This window comes from Protopterus annectens, chromosome 3.part0 (assembly GCF_019279795.1).
Source record: "Protopterus annectens isolate FY-2018-M chromosome 3.part0, PAN1.0, whole genome shotgun sequence".
Taxonomy (NCBI): Eukaryota; Metazoa; Chordata; order Ceratodontiformes; family Protopteridae; genus Protopterus; species Protopterus annectens.
This window is the reverse complement of record NC_056731.1, coordinates 1,911,376,684-1,911,395,096: the sequence shown is the minus strand read 5'-3', so window position 1 is coordinate 1,911,395,096 and position 18,413 is coordinate 1,911,376,684. Positions and strand designations below refer to the sequence as shown.

The 18,413-nt window shown below is 41.3% G+C and overlaps 1 protein-coding gene across 1 annotated transcript in view; it reads left to right on the top strand.

Annotated features, from left to right (window-relative positions):
* The window catches only part of E2F5 (E2F transcription factor 5), a 600,996-nt gene that overhangs the window by 159,324 nt on the left and 423,259 nt on the right, over positions 1-18,413 (top strand). The window contains exon 2 of the mRNA XM_044065996.1: positions 9,727-9,836. Within this exon, the coding sequence (XP_043921931.1) occupies positions 9,727-9,836 (110 nt within the window). The remainder of the gene's footprint in view (positions 1-9,726; positions 9,837-18,413) is intronic.

The following is an 18,413-nucleotide window of genomic DNA, read 5'->3' as shown; positions in this document are numbered from 1 at the left end:
CCCACCATCCGTCGAGATCGGTATCTTCAGCTTTCTCTTCGAGGTCCACCTGCAGCCACTCTGAAGCTGAGATAGACAGAATGATGCAGAGCTTTATCCACATACAGATTCAGATGGGAATTTTGCCTGCCCCCTCGCCCCTCCAGGGCTGGGAGCATGCAGTCTGCCTTTGTCCCAATCATTCCTTCTTTGATCTGACCCCCAGTTTTGGAGCATTCAGGTCCAAGGCCTCTCGGCGTCTAGGGATCGGCATCAGTGCTACCCTGTACCATGATGCCAGCCATTACCCTGAGTGGCTTGGCTTTGACTAGCTCCGAGCCAACCAGCTCTCGGAGCCGTGACATCTGCACCATATCCAGTGTGACAGTGTCAGCTCCAAGCTTTTTAAAGCCTAGCGGCCCATTCGGAGTCTCTGTACCTGGAGGTTTGGCTCCGGCTGTCCCTTTGGATCAGTGGGTAACGAACCCAGTCATGGTTCTTCCAGGGGTACTTTCTCCCTCTGCTTTTGACGTGCTGGAGAGGATCCTCTCAGTTCCAGCAAGACCTTTGATGCTTTTGTCCTTGAAGTCCATCCTGGCTCTCTCTGTATCTGGTCCAGATTCCACCATCCTGACCCCTCTGGGACAGCCTGCTGCCTCTCTGCCCCAGTGTGTTCCCCCACGGTAGCAAATGAATGTTTGAGTCCTCTCCAGAGACCCTTCCTGAGGAGCTTCCTTGAAAACACACGTGCAAAAGTAGGCACTTAGACTCCCCACTGGAGTCCATCATGGAGCACACCGAGTTGGAGGAAGGGGTGGTTTCCCCTGGTCACCATCCCGAAGATGTCTCCTTTGGAGACAGCATGGAGATCCTTAGCGAGGGGGGTGATCTGTCCAAAAACCCAACCCGGATGAGTCCATATTCTGGAGGTGTTTGGCGCAGGACCCTCTACATTTTGGGTGTCCCCTCCCACAGATACACTCCTGGATCTGATTGCATCTCTTATGTGGAAGGAGCCTGACATGGTGGAGCTGATCCCCAAATGCCCTGCTAAGGTACTTAGTGCACCGTCGGGCAGGACTTATTGGACCAAGGGATCCCCTGTTTATGCCATGGTGGTGGCAGTGGCCACCAAGAAGGAGCTTGTGCAGAAGAGCTCCATGGCCCATCCGCCAAACCGAGAGTCCAGTATGATGGATCGTTTTGGAAATCGGGGTGTCAGCTTCAGCTACATTCTCAGTACGTGCACTGAACTATATGGCACACGTAATTTGACTTCAGTGGGACCTAGTCAAAGATAACATGGAGTCTAACCCAGGGTCCATGTTGGCAGAGAACAAGAAGGTTTTCTCCTGTTGGATGACCACCCTCGTGTCAATTGCTAACGCCTCTATGTGGCTCCTCTCTCGTTCTGTTGAGGGCACCGCTAGAGCTGCCAGGACAGGTATTGCATTCAGGCGCCATGCCTGGCACTGGCTTTGTGCCTTCTCAGTGCCCTTTAAGGCATCTTTTACTAATGTCCCGTATGACTGTTCCACCCTCTTTGGAAAGTCTATACGTGATACTGTAGTCCAGAGCGAGAAAGATGGAAAGACTGTCGCTGTTGGAATCTGCTTCTTGATCCCTCAATGAACCTTTTCAAGGAATCAGCAGGGGCAAAAGAAGATGTGGTTCTGGAAATCTCAGGGCTACTCCCAAGATGCTCAGGACTCACCTTCCCCCAGAGGCAGAGGGGGATTCGACAGATGCTGCCCCCGAGGCAGAGGAGGCCTGAGGAATCACTGGTCTCTAGAGTCCTTTCTCAGACAGACTTGCACAGCAACCCTGAAGGGTTGCCCAGCTGCTCAGCTCTGGAGGCAATCTGGGGATGCCTCTCGTTACACCCAACAGCCTGGGAGTCAATCACAGATGATCACTGGGTGTTGCAGATCATATCCAGAGGCTATTCCATTCCCTTCATTCAACCACCACTCCCGCCCAAGCACCTCCCGGATGTTCCACCCATGCAAAGGGAGTAAGCAGCACTGGAAATTACAAAGCTGTTAGAAAAGCGAGTCATCCAGGCTATCCTTCAAGACCAGTCTGGATTAGGCATCTATTCCAGTTTATTTTTAGTGTCAAAGAAGACTGGGGACTTGAGACCCATTCATGATCTGTCCACCTTAAATCTGTCAGTTGCAAGACAAAATTTCAGATGGTCACTCTTCAATCTGTCTTGCCCTTTCTGTAGGAGAATGACTGACTGGATATGCTCAGTTGACCTTCAAGACACGTACTACCGCATCAAGATGGACAGGCGCTCTCGAAGGTTCCCCCACTTCCTACCCTGGGGCCAGTCATTATCAGTTTGTTGTGAAAGGCCAGCTGGTTAGGCTTGCTCATATTATTACAAGTGATGTTAAGTTTCAGATAAATTGATGGGTATGATTTTGAAACGTGGGTACCCATCCGACTTGTTGACTTCAGTGAAAGATGAGGTTTGTATTAAAGAAGCAGAGGGATTTTTTTTGCCACTGCTACCAGTGCCTGCTGGTGATGTTCCAGTGGAGATTACTATGGCTGCAGGTAATACTACTAACACAAAGGACAATTGAAGTCAATTTGAACATTCTTTGATTGTAACCTATTCAACTAACATATATGATATAGTGGACGTGATTAAAAAGTTCTGGCCGTTATTGCAAGTATGGATGGCTGTAATAAGAATTTTGGTAACAGGCCAAGGTTTGTGTTTTAGAAAAAGGAAGTTTTAGGAATTTATTAGAAATTAATTTGAATGTGAGAAGTGAAGTTAGGCCTAAGGGGATGTTTAAATGCAATCTTTTTAACCAGTGTCAGCATATTCTTGTTTGTGAGTCTTTCCGGATTGATAAAAGGAAGTTGTTTGTTAGGAAGCATTTTAATTACGATTTTAGTGGGGTGGTGTATGGGGCTTTGTCAGTGTTGTAGTGCATTCTGTATAGGTAAACTATTTTCATAAGTTAAAAGATAAGATATATGAACATATGAATGAAGTTGCTAAAGCAACATTTATGAATGCCTTGTATAGACATATTTCAAAAACACCACATCATAAATTCAAGTTTGTGGTGTTGGATTATACTGAAAAAGACACTAGGGGATTTTTTTTATAGATGAATATTTAAGTAGAAAGGAGTTGGTTTGGATTTTGAGACTCAGTGCCCAGGAACCCCCTGGTTTAACTGAGTCTGGGTCATTAATACCGATTTTAAAGTTAAAAAGTTTTGAAGGTTAATTAGCAATTTTAGTAATGTTTTATTTCAGTGGTGTTTTTTTTCCGTGAAAATATTATTTTATGTTTTTAATGTTTAGTTTGTTCACTTAATTGATTTGAATTTTTCATTGGTTGTTTGAATCGCATGGAATGGTGAGGTGTTAGTACTTAATAGTGGTGTTTGATGTGTAAAGCAGTTCTGAAGAAGTCTTGTTTGGAAGACAAAAGCGCTAGACTGCTGTTTTTTATCAATAAACTGGTCCTGGAAAGTGTCAGTGCCTCATCCTTTGGTTCGAGGTTATTGATTTTTCTAGTTTTGGAAGAATTATCAGTTCAGAGCACTCCCCTTTGGTCTCACCACAGCCTCAGGGTATTCACCAAAGTGATGGTAGCGGCTTACCTGTGACTGCAGGGCTTCCAGTTCTTCCTTTACCTGGACAATTTTGTTTCTTTCTGCCGCCAGGCATCCACTCTACCAAACAAGGGATTCCCTTCTTCAAATAGCCCACCAACTGGTCATAATTCATCAAGTCTCCACAATTCTCTACGGACGGCGGTTCAAGTTCTAGATGTCATCAGAGCTCAGTTGGACACCATTCAAACCCAGGTTTTCCTACTCTCGGACAGACTCCAGTCCCTGACACTTCATGTCTTGTGTGTTCTTCAAGCTCAATTGCTTACAACAGAATTGGTCTTACAGGTGTTGGGGTCCATGGTGGCCACAGTCACCCTCGTGCTCATGGCCCGGTTGCAAATGAGGGTACTTCAGTGGACCCTTGCAGTTCAGTGGTTACTGATGGATCTTCTGTTGATTCGCCCTATTTGCGTATCTTGGGCATGCAAGGATTCTCTTCTGTGGTGGCTTCGTTCCCCGGATCTTCTTTACTGTTGCCCCTTTATTCTGCCTGCTCCTTTAGCCACGGTGACCATGGATTCCTCCCTGTTCAGGTGGGATGGGGGCATTGCTTGGGATGGACAGTCCAAGGCATGTGATCTCCCCATGAGACTCTGCATATCAACGTCTTGGAGATGAGGGTGGTGCTCCTAGTATTGCAAGCTCTCCATGCCTATCTTCCTGTTGGGATGATTGCCACCCAGATAGACAACATGTCTGTTGTATGCTACATCAACAAACAAGGGGGTACCAGATCTTATCCCTTGTGTCGCAAGGCCATGAGAATGTGGTAGTGGGCCATCTCCACTGGCCATTTTCTGGTGGTAATGCCCATTTTGAGGAGGTCTAACATTCTAATGGACAGGCTCTTCAGGTCTATTCTGATGTCTTATGAGTGTTTTCTGAATCCTTCAGTAGCGAAACAGATCTTTCTCAAGTGGGGTCAGCCTTGCTGCGATCTCTTCGCCTCTCCTTCCAATGCCAAGTGCAGTGATTTTATTCGCTCTGAACCCCCCACAGGGGGAAGCCACCAGAGACTCTGTGGTTCATGTTTGGCCCTCTGGTCTCCTCTATGCTTATTTTTCTCTCCCTCTAATCCCGAAATTCCTTCAGAAAGCTTGCAGGCTGGGGAGCTCTGTCATCCTCCTTGCCCCATTCTGGCCTCGCCACATCTTGTTCCCTTCTCTGGTGTGTCCTCCCTGGACATTAGATCTGGCTTTGGATCTCATCTTTCTTCCCTCAGGGATACCTCACCCAGACCTGGTCAGTCTGAAGCTCGCCACTTGGCTGCTCCAGTTACCATGACAGGACTCCTGGGTTATCTTCACTGGTCAAAAAGATTTTGGTTGCAGCTCGTAAATCTTCTACCAGGAAGGTTTATTCCAGCAATTGGAAGTGTTTTTCTATTTGGACATCTCAGCATGATATAGACCCCTTTAATGCTCCAGTTCTGGCGGTTCTAGAATTTTTGGCAAGCATTTTTCAAGTCTTGCTGCTTCTAAGCTTAGCAAAGGCTTTTTGAAAGGTACCTTTTTACTTCGGTCACCAATTAAGGACCCAACACCTCCTTGGGTCCTTACACTAGTTTGGCAGGCTCTAGTTTTGTCCCCTTTCAAACCTGCAGCTTCAGTTGATCTACAGTTCTTGTCATGGAAAACTGCTTTCTGGCTTGCCATTAAATCGCTTAAAAGGGTCTCGGAAGTTCAAGCGTGATCAGTCAAACTTCCTTATTTGAGCTTTCAAAAGGACAGGGTGTCTTTGCGCACTAATCCCTCCTTTCTTCGCAAAGTGGCTTCAGAATCAAACATTAATCGGGTAATTAATCTCCCTGTTTTCTTCCCAAACTTTCAGAATAAGGGAGAGTACAAACTGAACTTGTTGGATGTTCATAGACAGTTACATTTTTACTTTATATGACTAAATATTTCTGGATGTCTGACCAACTCTTTATCTCCTATTCTAAGCCCTTTTTAGGGAAATCTGTGTCGAAGGTCACCATTCCTCATTGGATTTCCCATTGCATTATTCTGGCTTGTTCAGCTAGAGGTTTACCACTGCCAGATCATGTTAAGTGCATTCCGCTAGATCTATGGCTAATTCAGCTGCCTTCTGGTCCAGAGTTTCATTGGATGACATCTGCTCTGTGGCTACTTGGGCCTCTTCACGTACTTTCATTTTGCAGTACAAGTTGGACATTCTATCCAGGAACAGGGCATCCTTTGGCTCTGCTGTGCTACGGAGTACCCTTCCATGAGGGCCGCCCAGGTGTTTAGTAGCTGGGGACTCTGTCCCACAGATTGAAGAGCAAATGAAGGCAACAGCTTTAAGTAAAGAAGTTATGTACTCACCATAACATTCCATCTGAGTTGTTGCTCTTCATTTGTCTTCATCCATCCCTCCCTCCTTCCCTCTGCCTTACGTGGGCTGTGTGGTGGCCTGGCCAGGAGAGATATAGTCACCATTTTGGCATGCCCTTGTTCTCCTCTTCATGCTTTTGGAGGCCTGTTATGGGATAAGGTCTTGGGTCACGTTCAGATGCTTGGATAGCAGCAAAGTGTATCTGAAGGGAGGAGAGAGACAGGGGAATTATGGGTGGGTGTGGAGCTTGGAGCTCGCATCAGATGCTGGAAATGTGGCTGAGTCAGATCTGTGCCGGATCAGAGTACCCACAGGTTGAAGACAAATGAATAGCAACAACTCCGATGGAACATTATGGTGAGTACCAACTTCTTTTTTTCTTGGGGTTGAATGAGAAGTTTTGTTTTATTTGACAAGAGAAAACAAAGATTTGTTTGGGTAATGTCTGATCTTATTGTTGTGGGTGCACATACTAATGTTGAGTTGTCTGCATGCTAAATTAGTGTACTGAACTAAACTAGCATAGTGAGTGGAGGTCATTAATAAATATGTTAAAAAGGAGAGGACCCAGGAGAGAACCCTTAGGGACACCTGTACTAACTGGTTGAAAGGATGAGCAGGTTTTGTTGCCATTTAACAGCTTGACATTAAGGCAGGGCCCTCTTGCAACCCAGCTTCATTTTTAGTATGCACTTCCTTAGCATCAGTGCCCTGCTGCATTGCAATTCATTTATGGCATATACATTGCCTTGAATGGCAGGTAAACCCAAGCCAAACCTTGCTGGAGCCTAGGGTCGAGAGAATTTCATACCATCTCAGTTTCCTGGGAAATGGATTTGGGGAATGTTGACATCTTTTTGTTTGATACAGACTAGAATGATAAGACCTCTTATCCCTTTAGCTGCCCTCCATATAATGGCAACTTTAGAGTGATGCTCGGCATTATAAAATCTACTATGGACTGCCATGTAGCACCCCCTCATTGTAAAATACCTTAATGGAGTTATTTGTGTTTAACAAGATATTCTAATCACAGAGTTGCTGGAATAGGCAAATTGCATAGAAAAAATGAGCCATAATCAGTTACAGAACATACCTAGAATTAATGTATTTGTCAAATAAAAGCAAACTGAGCAGTAAAGTAATACTGACATAATGATAATACAGTGCAAGCATTAGTAAGTTTTTTGTTAAGGATGAACAGTCATGGATAGTCCATCCCACCAAACCTCTCAAGAGGGGGATGCCATATATCACAAGTATGTGCATTCAGTTTCTCTTTCAAAGAAGGCAAATGTCATCGTCAAGATTGCTTTCGAATGATGCAACATCCCCTGCACATCTGACTCTTGCAGAGTTGATAAGTTTTTTTTCTTCTTTCTCCTTGAGATTTGGTTCTTTTCTGACCTGTCTGTATTCTAGACTACCTATGTAGATGACACCTGTGGGGAAGCTGGCAGACCTCCCTTAATCTGGAATGGAAGAGTCCATGTAAAGATGCTTACTATGGATTTTTGCAATGAGATTCACTCTGCCTACTGGAATTTTAGCTGTTCCATTGTGGCACAGACTCAAATGTACTTGCATAGTATGATATGGTTTAAACTTTTAAGGATGAGCTCAGACAGGTCATTCTGAATGCCTCATTTTAAGGTGATCTCTTTTGGCTGGCCTCTGAGGGCCTATATGAGAACCTCCAAAAGAAGAAATTGTTATTTACCACAATGAAGAAACTTTTTCGGTGGACCTGTGATGATGTTTATCCCTTGTTCCATTCCATGTAAGCTGCTGCTTTCAGGGTTGTGCATACATTCCCTATGCAAGAATGAAACATAATACTTCCTTTAAGCTAAACCTTTGCAATTGGGTGAGCTCCCATAAATCCACTGAAGCCCTGATTTGTTTTTGTCATGATAGATGCAGGATGTTCCCTGTGAAGTTGCATATTGGCACTGTGATTGTGGCCCATGGACTGACTGTGCCTTATAAACTTTGATTGATGTTACTGCACTTGGGGAGTATATCCCTCCTCTGATCCTGCCAGTTTTCTGCTTCTTGTACTGATCAGATGTTCATAGTGGAAAAGTTCCTGTGTTTTGATACCTGAAGCACTTTAACCATCAAAGGGTTTTGTGGTTATCAAGACAGTAGGAAAGACCCATACTGGCATTATCTCTTGTATGGGAGACCATGGCATGATATAGTGGCTGGAGCACCAAAGGTTTAGCCCAAACACTCAAAGATACAGGAATGAGATGGGCAGCTGACCTAATTCACCCCTTGAGGAGTATTGACTTTTGGAAGTTCCTGATATGAGGTTGGCAGGACTGTCTCCATGTCTGTCATTTGCGACAGCACCATCAAAGGGTTAAAGAAATGCATATCTGCATCCCTTGCACCCTAGTGGAGGCAAAGGCACCTCTGAGGTGTCTTCCTGATCTCCAAGCATCTTTCTTGCCTTGACTGAGAAAGACCACCCTCGCAGTCATCTGCTTTAACAGATTAAAAAGGGTGAGGTGCAGTCCTGGCAAACTCTCTTGAGGATGCAACACTGGAGTCCCACTGAAATGTCAAGTACATTCACTAGTTGCTGTTCTCAGGGGAATGTACCTCACTTTTCTGACCGGGCCTCTGTGGTTACACTTTATTGTGGAATTTTTCCTCCAGTTAACGTGGTTGCAGCAGGTACCAATAGCCCAGAATAAGGAGGATCTGCTGGGTCCTTTCTCACCATGGCTTTTGGTTCAGGTTTTTCAAATTCAGAAAGTTATTTGAGATCTGGTGGAATACATAAAAGGGCACCTTTGGGTGATACGGCCTGCTACCAGCACCTCTGCAGATTGACATATCCCTGTTCTGATGGCAAGAGCTTCCCTGTGCAGTGGACCCCATGTGTGTCAGCTGTGCTGGGGAGTGCTCATTCTAGAGTGGAGTTGGGGAGAATGGGGTTCTTCCTCCCTCTCTTGCATCCTTGGAGTCCCTGGATCTAGAAATCCTTATCTCGAAGACAGATAAAGGGAGCGAAACTGAAACCTGTCCATCCTATAGCACCACTTTGAATAGTCCCATTTTTGGATATAAAATACTTGTGAAATCCTCCATGGACTGGCCTTTTACACTTATTGCTTCCTCTCAGAAAAGTCTTAGAATATTTGTTACCCTACACCTGATTTGATGTAAACTGGATGAGTTTAAATTTATTATTTTCTATTCCTCAATATGCAACTGTCTGATTACTTAAATCACTTCCGACACAGTTTCTATTTTTGCAGAGGCGGTAATTTAATTTTCAATGTCTCTTTCTTGCCATGGTTGTATGACTATATGAAGAGTGCAAGGGCCTGCAGAAAGTGTTTTTGTTGGAATCGTCTAGTTTGTTTTTTCTAGTTGAATCTTTGTCCAGGTTATAAATCACTTTAACCCTTAGAGTCTTGACTAGGCAGTGATTTAAAGGTCTACTCGGTCCATAACTTCCATGGTAGACTGCTGTTTATTGGAGATGGTATCTGTATTGTCATTCATATTGTTTCTTGTTTACAAAGGCATTAAAAATGTCTGATGTAATAAGACTGCTATCAAGAGATGATTCCTAATACATTGGAAAGGAGTTAATATTCTGTCATAGATGTACTGCTATACTTGCCACCTTACACAGCCATACATTCCTTTAATACTGCTGCTTTTTTTGTTATGCTTGTTTGTATATGGTAACAAAACTTTGTTGCAAGGTGGTAAGTACCTTTTCTTTCCTTTTTAACAGGCTGCTGACATACTTGAAGTGAAACAAAAGAGGCGAATATATGATATCACTAATGTTCTTGAAGGGATTGGCTTGATAGAAAAAAAGTCAAAAAACAGCATTCAGTGGAAGTAAGTATTACGTCAGTACATTTTTTGTTATCTTGCAGGCATTTTTGTTTTGTGCAATATATAAAAAAAAAAAACAGCTTACTTTAGAACCACCACTTTGTTCCCCAAGTTTTATGAAAATTAGCATGATAATCCTTGTCAGTCACAGACGGTACTATCATGTGAAGTCTCTGTAGATGTTTTGCATGCCTTTTGATAATAAATGGAGATGCACAAAATAGTAACATTCCTGGAAAATAATATATGCAAATGAAATTGTGCAAATCTCTATACTTCCTAATCAAAAAGAAGCGTCAAAGCCACATTAATGTTAAGCTACTGTTTTCTGCAGGAGTATTTAGGGCAAGGCATAATTTATGATTAACAGTCTAAACTATTATAACTGTTAGTTTCTAATTTTATCTTACCTTATACATTTTCTGTAATGCTTTATTTACTAATTGCTTATTTCTCTCTTATTGCATCACATTTGCATACATTGTGCAAGTTGATGCTACCATTTTATCTTGGGTTATGGCTAAGAATCTGTGGACTTGCCCATGTCCCCAGTTGACAAGTATTCAATGAGTAAATGAATGAATGCATGATAAAATAGGAGCTGACTTTTAAAGTCTTCTGAACTAGATTTTCTGTGAATGTTTTACCAAAGGCAAAGCCTGGTTACTGCCATTAAACTTATTAAATTTTCATATTCTTGTTTGTGTCATTTACTGTATAAATGAATTGCAGCAAAAATAACATATCCACTGAAGATCTGTTCCAGAAATAATAACTTCTTATATCCTGTACATTTTTTTCAGTTTATCAGGGTAGTACACTGATCACTGTGTACTATTTTTAGGTACAGTAGGGGTGAACAGATGAACAAAAAAGAAAACAACAAATTCACAGAGGTAATCACAGAAGGTGGATAATCCCATAGATTGATACAATATGTAAATAATATTGGCAGAGTAGAAAATCAAATGTGACTTAATTTTAGTAGTAAATATGAGAGGGAAGTAGTAGCTGAGAGCACAGGGTCAAAGTACAAGTGATGCAGGTGAGAAGGGAGTTTGGTTATGTGCCCACTGGAAAAAACACTTGCAGTCATTTTTTAGTGTTCTCTTTTGAGTTGCACTCTGAAGGTGGGGAAGGAGGAGACTTCTTTAAGGTGAAAGGGAGGGATTGCCAGAGTTTGGGTGGAAGAATGGAGAAGGAATGGTCGGTACAATCAGTTTAGTTTGGGGTGTTTGGAGTGAGGGAGTTAATTTGAGAGAGGTTGTGGAGATTGTAGGGGGTGGTTTTATTATGGAGTTGGCTACAAGAGATGGAAAGGCTCCTGGTTTGAAAATGAGTCCCTAGAAGTAGCTTAAATTTGTTGGAGACTAGTAGTCATCTGGCTTTGGAGATGGTGATGCAGTGGTATTCCCGAGGGAAGGAATTATAAATGAATCATAAGATTTTGTTTTTAGTGGACTGTGTAGAGTAGATGTGTTTTCCTTTAGCGGCTGTGCAATGATGGGGAGCCCGTATTCAAGCTGAGCAAGGAGGACTCATTTGCCTATTGGAGAGAAATGGAGATATTTTCCAGGACCAGAATAAAAGGGAACTGATTTTTTCTTTGTGTTTTCAGTGTGGTTTTGGAAGTTAAGTGATTGGTTTAGCCATAAACTGAACTACTTAAAAATGTAGTTGTTTCTGTTTCAACAACCCTTGAGATCTCTGATGTTGAGATATAATACGTATACATCATACACAAATGTGTATGTGTGTGTGTATATATGTGTGTGTATATATGTGTGTGTATATATGTGTGTGTGTGTGTGTGTGTGTGTGTGTGTGTGTGTGTGTATATATATATATATATATAATCTGTGTGTGTGTGTGTGTATATATATATATATATATATATATATGTGTGTGTGTGTGTATATATGTGTGTGTGTGTATGTGTATATATATTTATTTTATTTTATTTATTTTATTTTACATTTGTTAACCGGGCTAGTCTAGCTGGATATATTTTCATTTTCAGTAGAGGCCCGGGGAGAAAAGCTCCACATATAGAGATCAGAGATATATCATGAGCTTAATTAACAGATTACAGGCTGGTAGGACTTAGACAATGAATATTGTTACCCAAACAAGAATAGGACTTAAAAATTTCTAGACAATCTAAATGACATATATATATATATATATATATATATATATATATATCATCAGAAGGTCGAATGTGACTCCATCTTATGATGGGATCATCGACCCACTTCTGCAAAACTGACAATGTCAAATTCAGACATTGTCGAACTATGACTCACCATAAACCTCAGAACGGGCTTTAACATGGGCCGAGATGGGGGCAAGGTTCATACTTCGACAATGTCCGGTTTAACATTGTCGCTGTTCAGCCTCCAGATGTCGATTGAAGTAGGTTTGACTGAACCCACTTCGATCTTCTGATTGTAATATATATATATATATATATATATATATATATATATATATATATATATATATATACATATACACACACACACACACACACACACACACAAGAAATAGTGTTTGGTTCCAGGTTAGGTCTGTAAGAACTTGGGGTGGGGGGGGTCTTGGCATGATTTGGTAAGGTAATGTGCTTTGCTGCACCTTATTGGAATAAAGGGAACCTCTTTATTTAGTGCTTATGGTGGGAAAGATTGTCTTAGAGTGATCTTTTGTACCTGTCGGTTACTCTCCACATGCTTTGAACAGTCTGTGGATGGTGTTTCAGTTGATAGCTTGGCAGCTGTAGTAGAGGAAAATCTTGCATGTGACCAGATATTGTAAATGAATTGGGCCACCCTCTTCTTCACCCACAAAACATTTATATGTGGCTGAAGAGAGAGAGACTGTAAATTTTACATGAAGATATACATGCCCATTATACTTTGAGCATTTTAATGTGTTTATATCTAAACAGTCTTCTGTATAAAAAGGTGAGAGTAATTTAAACAGCTTTGAGTTTAGTCCTAGAAATTAAGCTATTGTAGGAGTTTATAAGAGCACCTGTAAAAGGATGGGGTTTAATGGATCTTTTAAAAGGGCCTCTGTTGAGCATGCTGACAAGCAACAAAGCAGTGAATTTCATAGATATGTTTCATGGTAAGCAAAGGATTGCTTTCCAGATGGCGCTGTTCTAGGTATCCCTGGCATTACCTTGTTAGCCATTTGGACTTTTGCACTATCATTCCACCTGCCAAGAAACTAAGATTGTCATGACCGCAGTCATGTACAGTTTGGTAGGTAGGTAAGCACCATCCCTTGGCACCAGTAGCACTTAATGTAAATTCTGCACCATAGGAGTGACACCTGTGATCCTGGAAGCAGTGAGCATTAACACTCCCTAAAAGTGCTCTGATCATTAGTAAGTCAAAAGTGAAGAATGTTAGTCCAGTGGAAATGAAGATGACTTGACATGAGTCCATAGGTACTTACTAAGCTTACAGCCAGTAAGACCATCAAGAAGCTTGGACACATCACCCAATATTGATGGTAGACTAATGGTGTCCCCTATTAAGTCGATTTTCATCGCATATCCCAGGTGAAAAAATTGCAATTACCCATCCAGTAAACTAAACTGGTTTTAAAGGTTGCTAGGAAAGTACACTTCTTGATAAGTAAGTTAAGCCTATTCTTCAGATGGGGAATATGTTTGGTTAGATACCTTTTGCATCATCTAGTGATGTTGATGTGATGGTGTAAGTTTAGGTCTTGAGAATGGGTGTTTTCCCACTGATCTGTTTTGATGAAGTTCAAAATCCTGAGTTGTTCATAACACAGAAGACTAAGCATAGATAACTTCTAATGAGTCTGAGACACTGAGTAAGAAGACAGAGCATTTAATCTGTCAGAGTATCTAAGGGTAGTTATGTGACAATGTGAGGTATTGCCAGCTATGTTAGGAGAAGTAGGGCAGTGGATGTGTAACATATACCAGTATGGCTAGCTGGAGTTTTGTAAAGAATTATACGTCATTTTGTATTTCAAACTGAATTGTAAAGCTGCTTATGTTAAAAATGTACCAACAGTGTTTCCTGTGGATAGAAAAAGAAATACACTTGTATGTCAGACTGTATTATAACTATTGAAATTAATATTGTAACCGAGGATACTGGAAGAGAATAAGTTAAACTCTGTTCCAGCTAACTTTGAAAAATAGTATGAAATTAAGTTACTTAATTTAGGCCATAAAGATTGTATTTTACAGTTCTGATTACAGCCAGCAGCGAAATGTCTGTGCCAAAGAATGGTTTATTAGCTCCTGTAGGAAGATTGGGAAGTGTTTTATTGTTTTATGACTCCCAGAAGCTGCAACAGATCTTAGCAAAGCTCTGTGTGTGCATTATTGACACACATGCTAAATCCTGGCAGCTTCTAGCCAAGGGGGAAGTATGGGAACCACAAGTCAGATGACCAGATGTATATGATGTCATTCTGTAATCCAGGGCAAAAATAATGTTTTAATACTAGATGAGACTCAAGTCTCAGAGCAGTGTGTTTTTGTAACATGACATCACTTGCCTACTTCATCTTGCCTTACTTTAGTAAGTAACCAGGGAATAGTACTTCTGTAGATAATCCAATAAAACAGTGAAATTAGTTATGTTCTAGTTTTCTGCATCTGTGTGAATGTGTTCATCTGTGTTATTTTACTATTTCCTGTGATTGAAACTCTGATGTTTATTGTAAATAGATAATTCCACATTTTCATGTTTTTATATTAATTATTAAATATATTTAAACTTTTCATTGTGGCTGGTCCTTTAGAGAATATGTTTAACCTTTGAGAGTACTTATTTCTATTTGGTGACGCGTTAGCCAAACACTACCATTGGTATTAATATTAATTTCACTTAGTATGATTGAGTACCCTTGTAAGAGCCTTAGAGTAGCTGGCTTTGGAGTGTCTGGTGGCAGTGTAACTACTTTATAGTCTGGGTAGAAGGAGGCATAGCTAGTAAATCTGTGCCAGCCTTTCCCAGGTATGTGTGTGTGTGTGTGTGTGTGTGTGTGTGTGTGTGTGTGTGTGTGTGTCTGAAAATCAAATCTCAGATTGTGTATGCAGGTGCTTGGAGCAGGAACATGAAGCACTAGTTTCACAGAGAGGGTTCTAGAGGACTTTGCTTGGACAATCGGCTGAGGACTCAACTCTATAGCTGTGTAAGTGGGGAGTCTTATTGGGGACCTGGAGAGAGAGGAGAAATCCAGACCCTGGACTGGGTGTGTTCCCTGAGTGCTCTTAAGGGAAATTGTGCTTGATGCAGAGAGCTGCCTCTGGAGATACTGTGCATCTATTTTTTGTTCCAAGTGAACGTCCTTCTCCAGTGTCAGTGGTGAGGATTCAGGCTCCTTTATTACTGACCCAGAAAGGGGATTTCACAAGTTAGATCAGAGATTGTTTTTAATTAAAAAAAAGTTGATAATCATTGGGTTGTTGTAGTTGCTTAATGAATTGCATTCCAAAGAGGCCATTCTATTTGATGATAGCCCTAATAAGAAAGGACTAGAGGGGGACTATAGCCTGTAGCATTTTTGGAGCTTGTGGAGACACCACACATAATAAATTGTGCAAGATAAAAGGCTTTTCTTACCATTGGAGACTTGGTGGTCAAATGAGTCATTTGTCAGCAAAGGTACCCATGTCCCTGCTGACTGTGCTAGAGTAAGTGGAACGTTATGGTAAGTAGTAGGAATGCTAGATTTGCCAAAGGAACCCTATATGTTTAAATGTATATGAAATAACTTAAAAGATTTATAAGTGTTATATTGATGCCTGGGGGCTTTGTAATAAAATTGCAAACCTCCAAATTGTAAAGCAGTGTGCACTGGCAGTCACAGAAGATTGATGAATATGTATATACAGTAACGAACTAGTGGTGTCTAATTTCATTTTATTTAGAAAGACTGGGCAGGTGTAAAAGGGTGAAGGAGTAACTGTGTACTGCATTCTTTTAGTGCACACATAATGGAGTTGCAGCTTCCATACTCTTTGCAGAGATGTACTAGTTGTTACCTTTCATACTGATGTAAGTAAGCTTGTCTCTGTAGGATGCATTTACCTTAGGGCATATAACCCTGTAGCACTGTTAAACAGTACACACACATGATCTGCTGAGCACTGCAAAATCAGTATTACTAGAAGAATTGAACATTCCTTGGCTGACCTCTCACAGCCAAGAAGGCCTATTAAGTGTGCTTCTCTTGGCTTTATAGAGTAGGTTCTCTGAGAATGGATGTTAGAACTGGACCAAAGTATAGACGTGACTAGATTGTATCTAATATACCTTTAAAGCACTAAGCAGTTTCACATCTTCTGTCACCTAACCCACTCAACTAAGTGATCGTGTCTCTATTTTAATAGTATGGTACTGTAACCATGGCAGCTCTTTTTGTCAAAGGAAAGCGCTTCAGAAATCTAAACAACCTGATCAAGTAGAAAAAGATGGAAAGTCTTAACACTATTATTTTCTTTTTATACATAGCCTTTATAGCGTTGTGCATGCGTTAATAGTATAGTGAGAAACACTGGACTGCTGTTTAAAATTTTGGGATGCTGAGAAGACTAGATACCTTGATTTCATAAGACTCAAGTTGCTGACAGTAGAAGGCAATTTAGCCTGGAAGAAGTGCAAACATTAATATCTTATAAACATGTTAAAGTGCTGATCTATTTGAAGTAAATTCCAGAGTGAAATAAGATTTGCAGAAACTAAAAGTTATTTAGTTAGCATAATGATGGGTGTGTTTGAGCATGTCGAGCATCAGTACAAACAAGTAACAGAGGACTAAGGATAGCGAGCATTAGGACAACTCTTCACATAAAGCTTGCCGAAGGTACCTCAGTCCCATCCACTGTATTAGGTTGCACCATGATGCCACTCTTCTCCAGATCTGTAGTTAACCACATGAGGGAGACAACTAACATTATGCCCATAGACCAACTTTAAAAGAGAGGAGGGAGTGGAAGAAGAGTGGATACATACTAAAGATGGACTTGCTCATCCAGATCCGTCTTTATGGTAAATGTTGTTTTCGTCTCTGGTATGAGCAGGGCCATCTCTGTACCAGAATGTCAGGTTCTCAGATTAATCTTGGGTGGTGTGTCTTACATTAACATAGCTGATGCAACAGTTGCCCCAGAGGACACCATGGGCCTAGATATTAATTTGACGAGACACTGTAAGCTGAATGTGTTGAGAGAAGACCAGGTGGCTGCTGCACGGATATCATCATTAAAGACAAAAAGGTTTGAAGTTAAATGGAATAAACATTTCAAATTTATGGAAGAGGCTTATTGTGCTTGTTCTAATAAAACTGCATGCAGTCATTTAAGATATTTTGCCAGAGTTACTTTAAATACTTCAGCCCCAAGATTTTGTACTTAGAAAAAAAGAGGTGAAAAGCTGTGAATCATTTCAGATAGACCAGATCTCCTGAATGTAAAACCTCAACTGATTGTGCATTCATGCAGTAAAGAAAGTGTGTGGAAGGTCTTCTGAAGCTTTGGAAGCTGGCTGACTGTTGTATTCTTGGCAGAATATAACCCATGTAGTTAAGACTACCATTATAGTAAGTTTATTTACACAACTGTACTTTCATTATGGTTAGAATATCAAGGGAAGTAAACTGGAAGAGGCATGCATTGTTTAAGGTTGATTCCTCCAGTAACTTTAGGCATGAAGAAAGGATTAGTATGCAAAGAAGTTGTTTTTAAGTGATGGCCACAAATATTCTTCCAGGAAAGTAATTTTAAGCCGGTGTAAGCTGCTGTTTCCGATGGGGTAGAGTTAGCTTTTCCAGCAAAAAGTAACAGGTCTTGAGAAGGAACTAGATCTCCTAATGGTGGTCTCGAAAGAAATGTACCTTTTTGTAAAGACTTTGCTTGCCTTTAAAGTCTGGGACAAGGAATTAGCACCCGGTCAAAAAGTCAGTATGGTTGAAACTTGATGGGTGACAACTGAAACCAGAGTTAAAATATCTGGCTAGGTAATCCATCTTGTATGAAATTAAAACAGAGTAATCCAGACCTTTGGCAGTATTCCATGTGGAGAAGCTGTTCACTTTCTTTTTTTAATAAGACCTATGCTTGTTTGCTTTTTGTGAGGATGTGATTATTTTTACCACTGTAGAAGGGAAGGTAGCCAGTAGCAGAAGTGAAGAAACCAAGAATTTAGCCAAAGTGAGTGAAGCTTTGGATGCATCTTGTCTGAAAAATGGGACAGAAGGGTCCTGAGTGGATTGTAACTAAGACTGCACAACAAGGGGGGGCAATAACAGGGGAAGCCATACTTACTGATGCTAGACTGTGGCTGCAAGAAGGATCCTGGATTTCTATTTAGAGCACTGTATGAACCTTATTACAGGAAATATGGGGAAAAAATCATAAATAGTTCCAAAGGGCCATTTCTGGGCCAGTGCATTACCTGGAACTTCCCCTGATGGATGGTTTAGGGATTGCAGCAAAGCTTGCCCCATCAGTGGAAGAGGTTTCTTGTTGCCATGGAGTTTAGGGACCATTTGTGAGGTATCAGCAGTGACTTGAGTCTTTCCGTG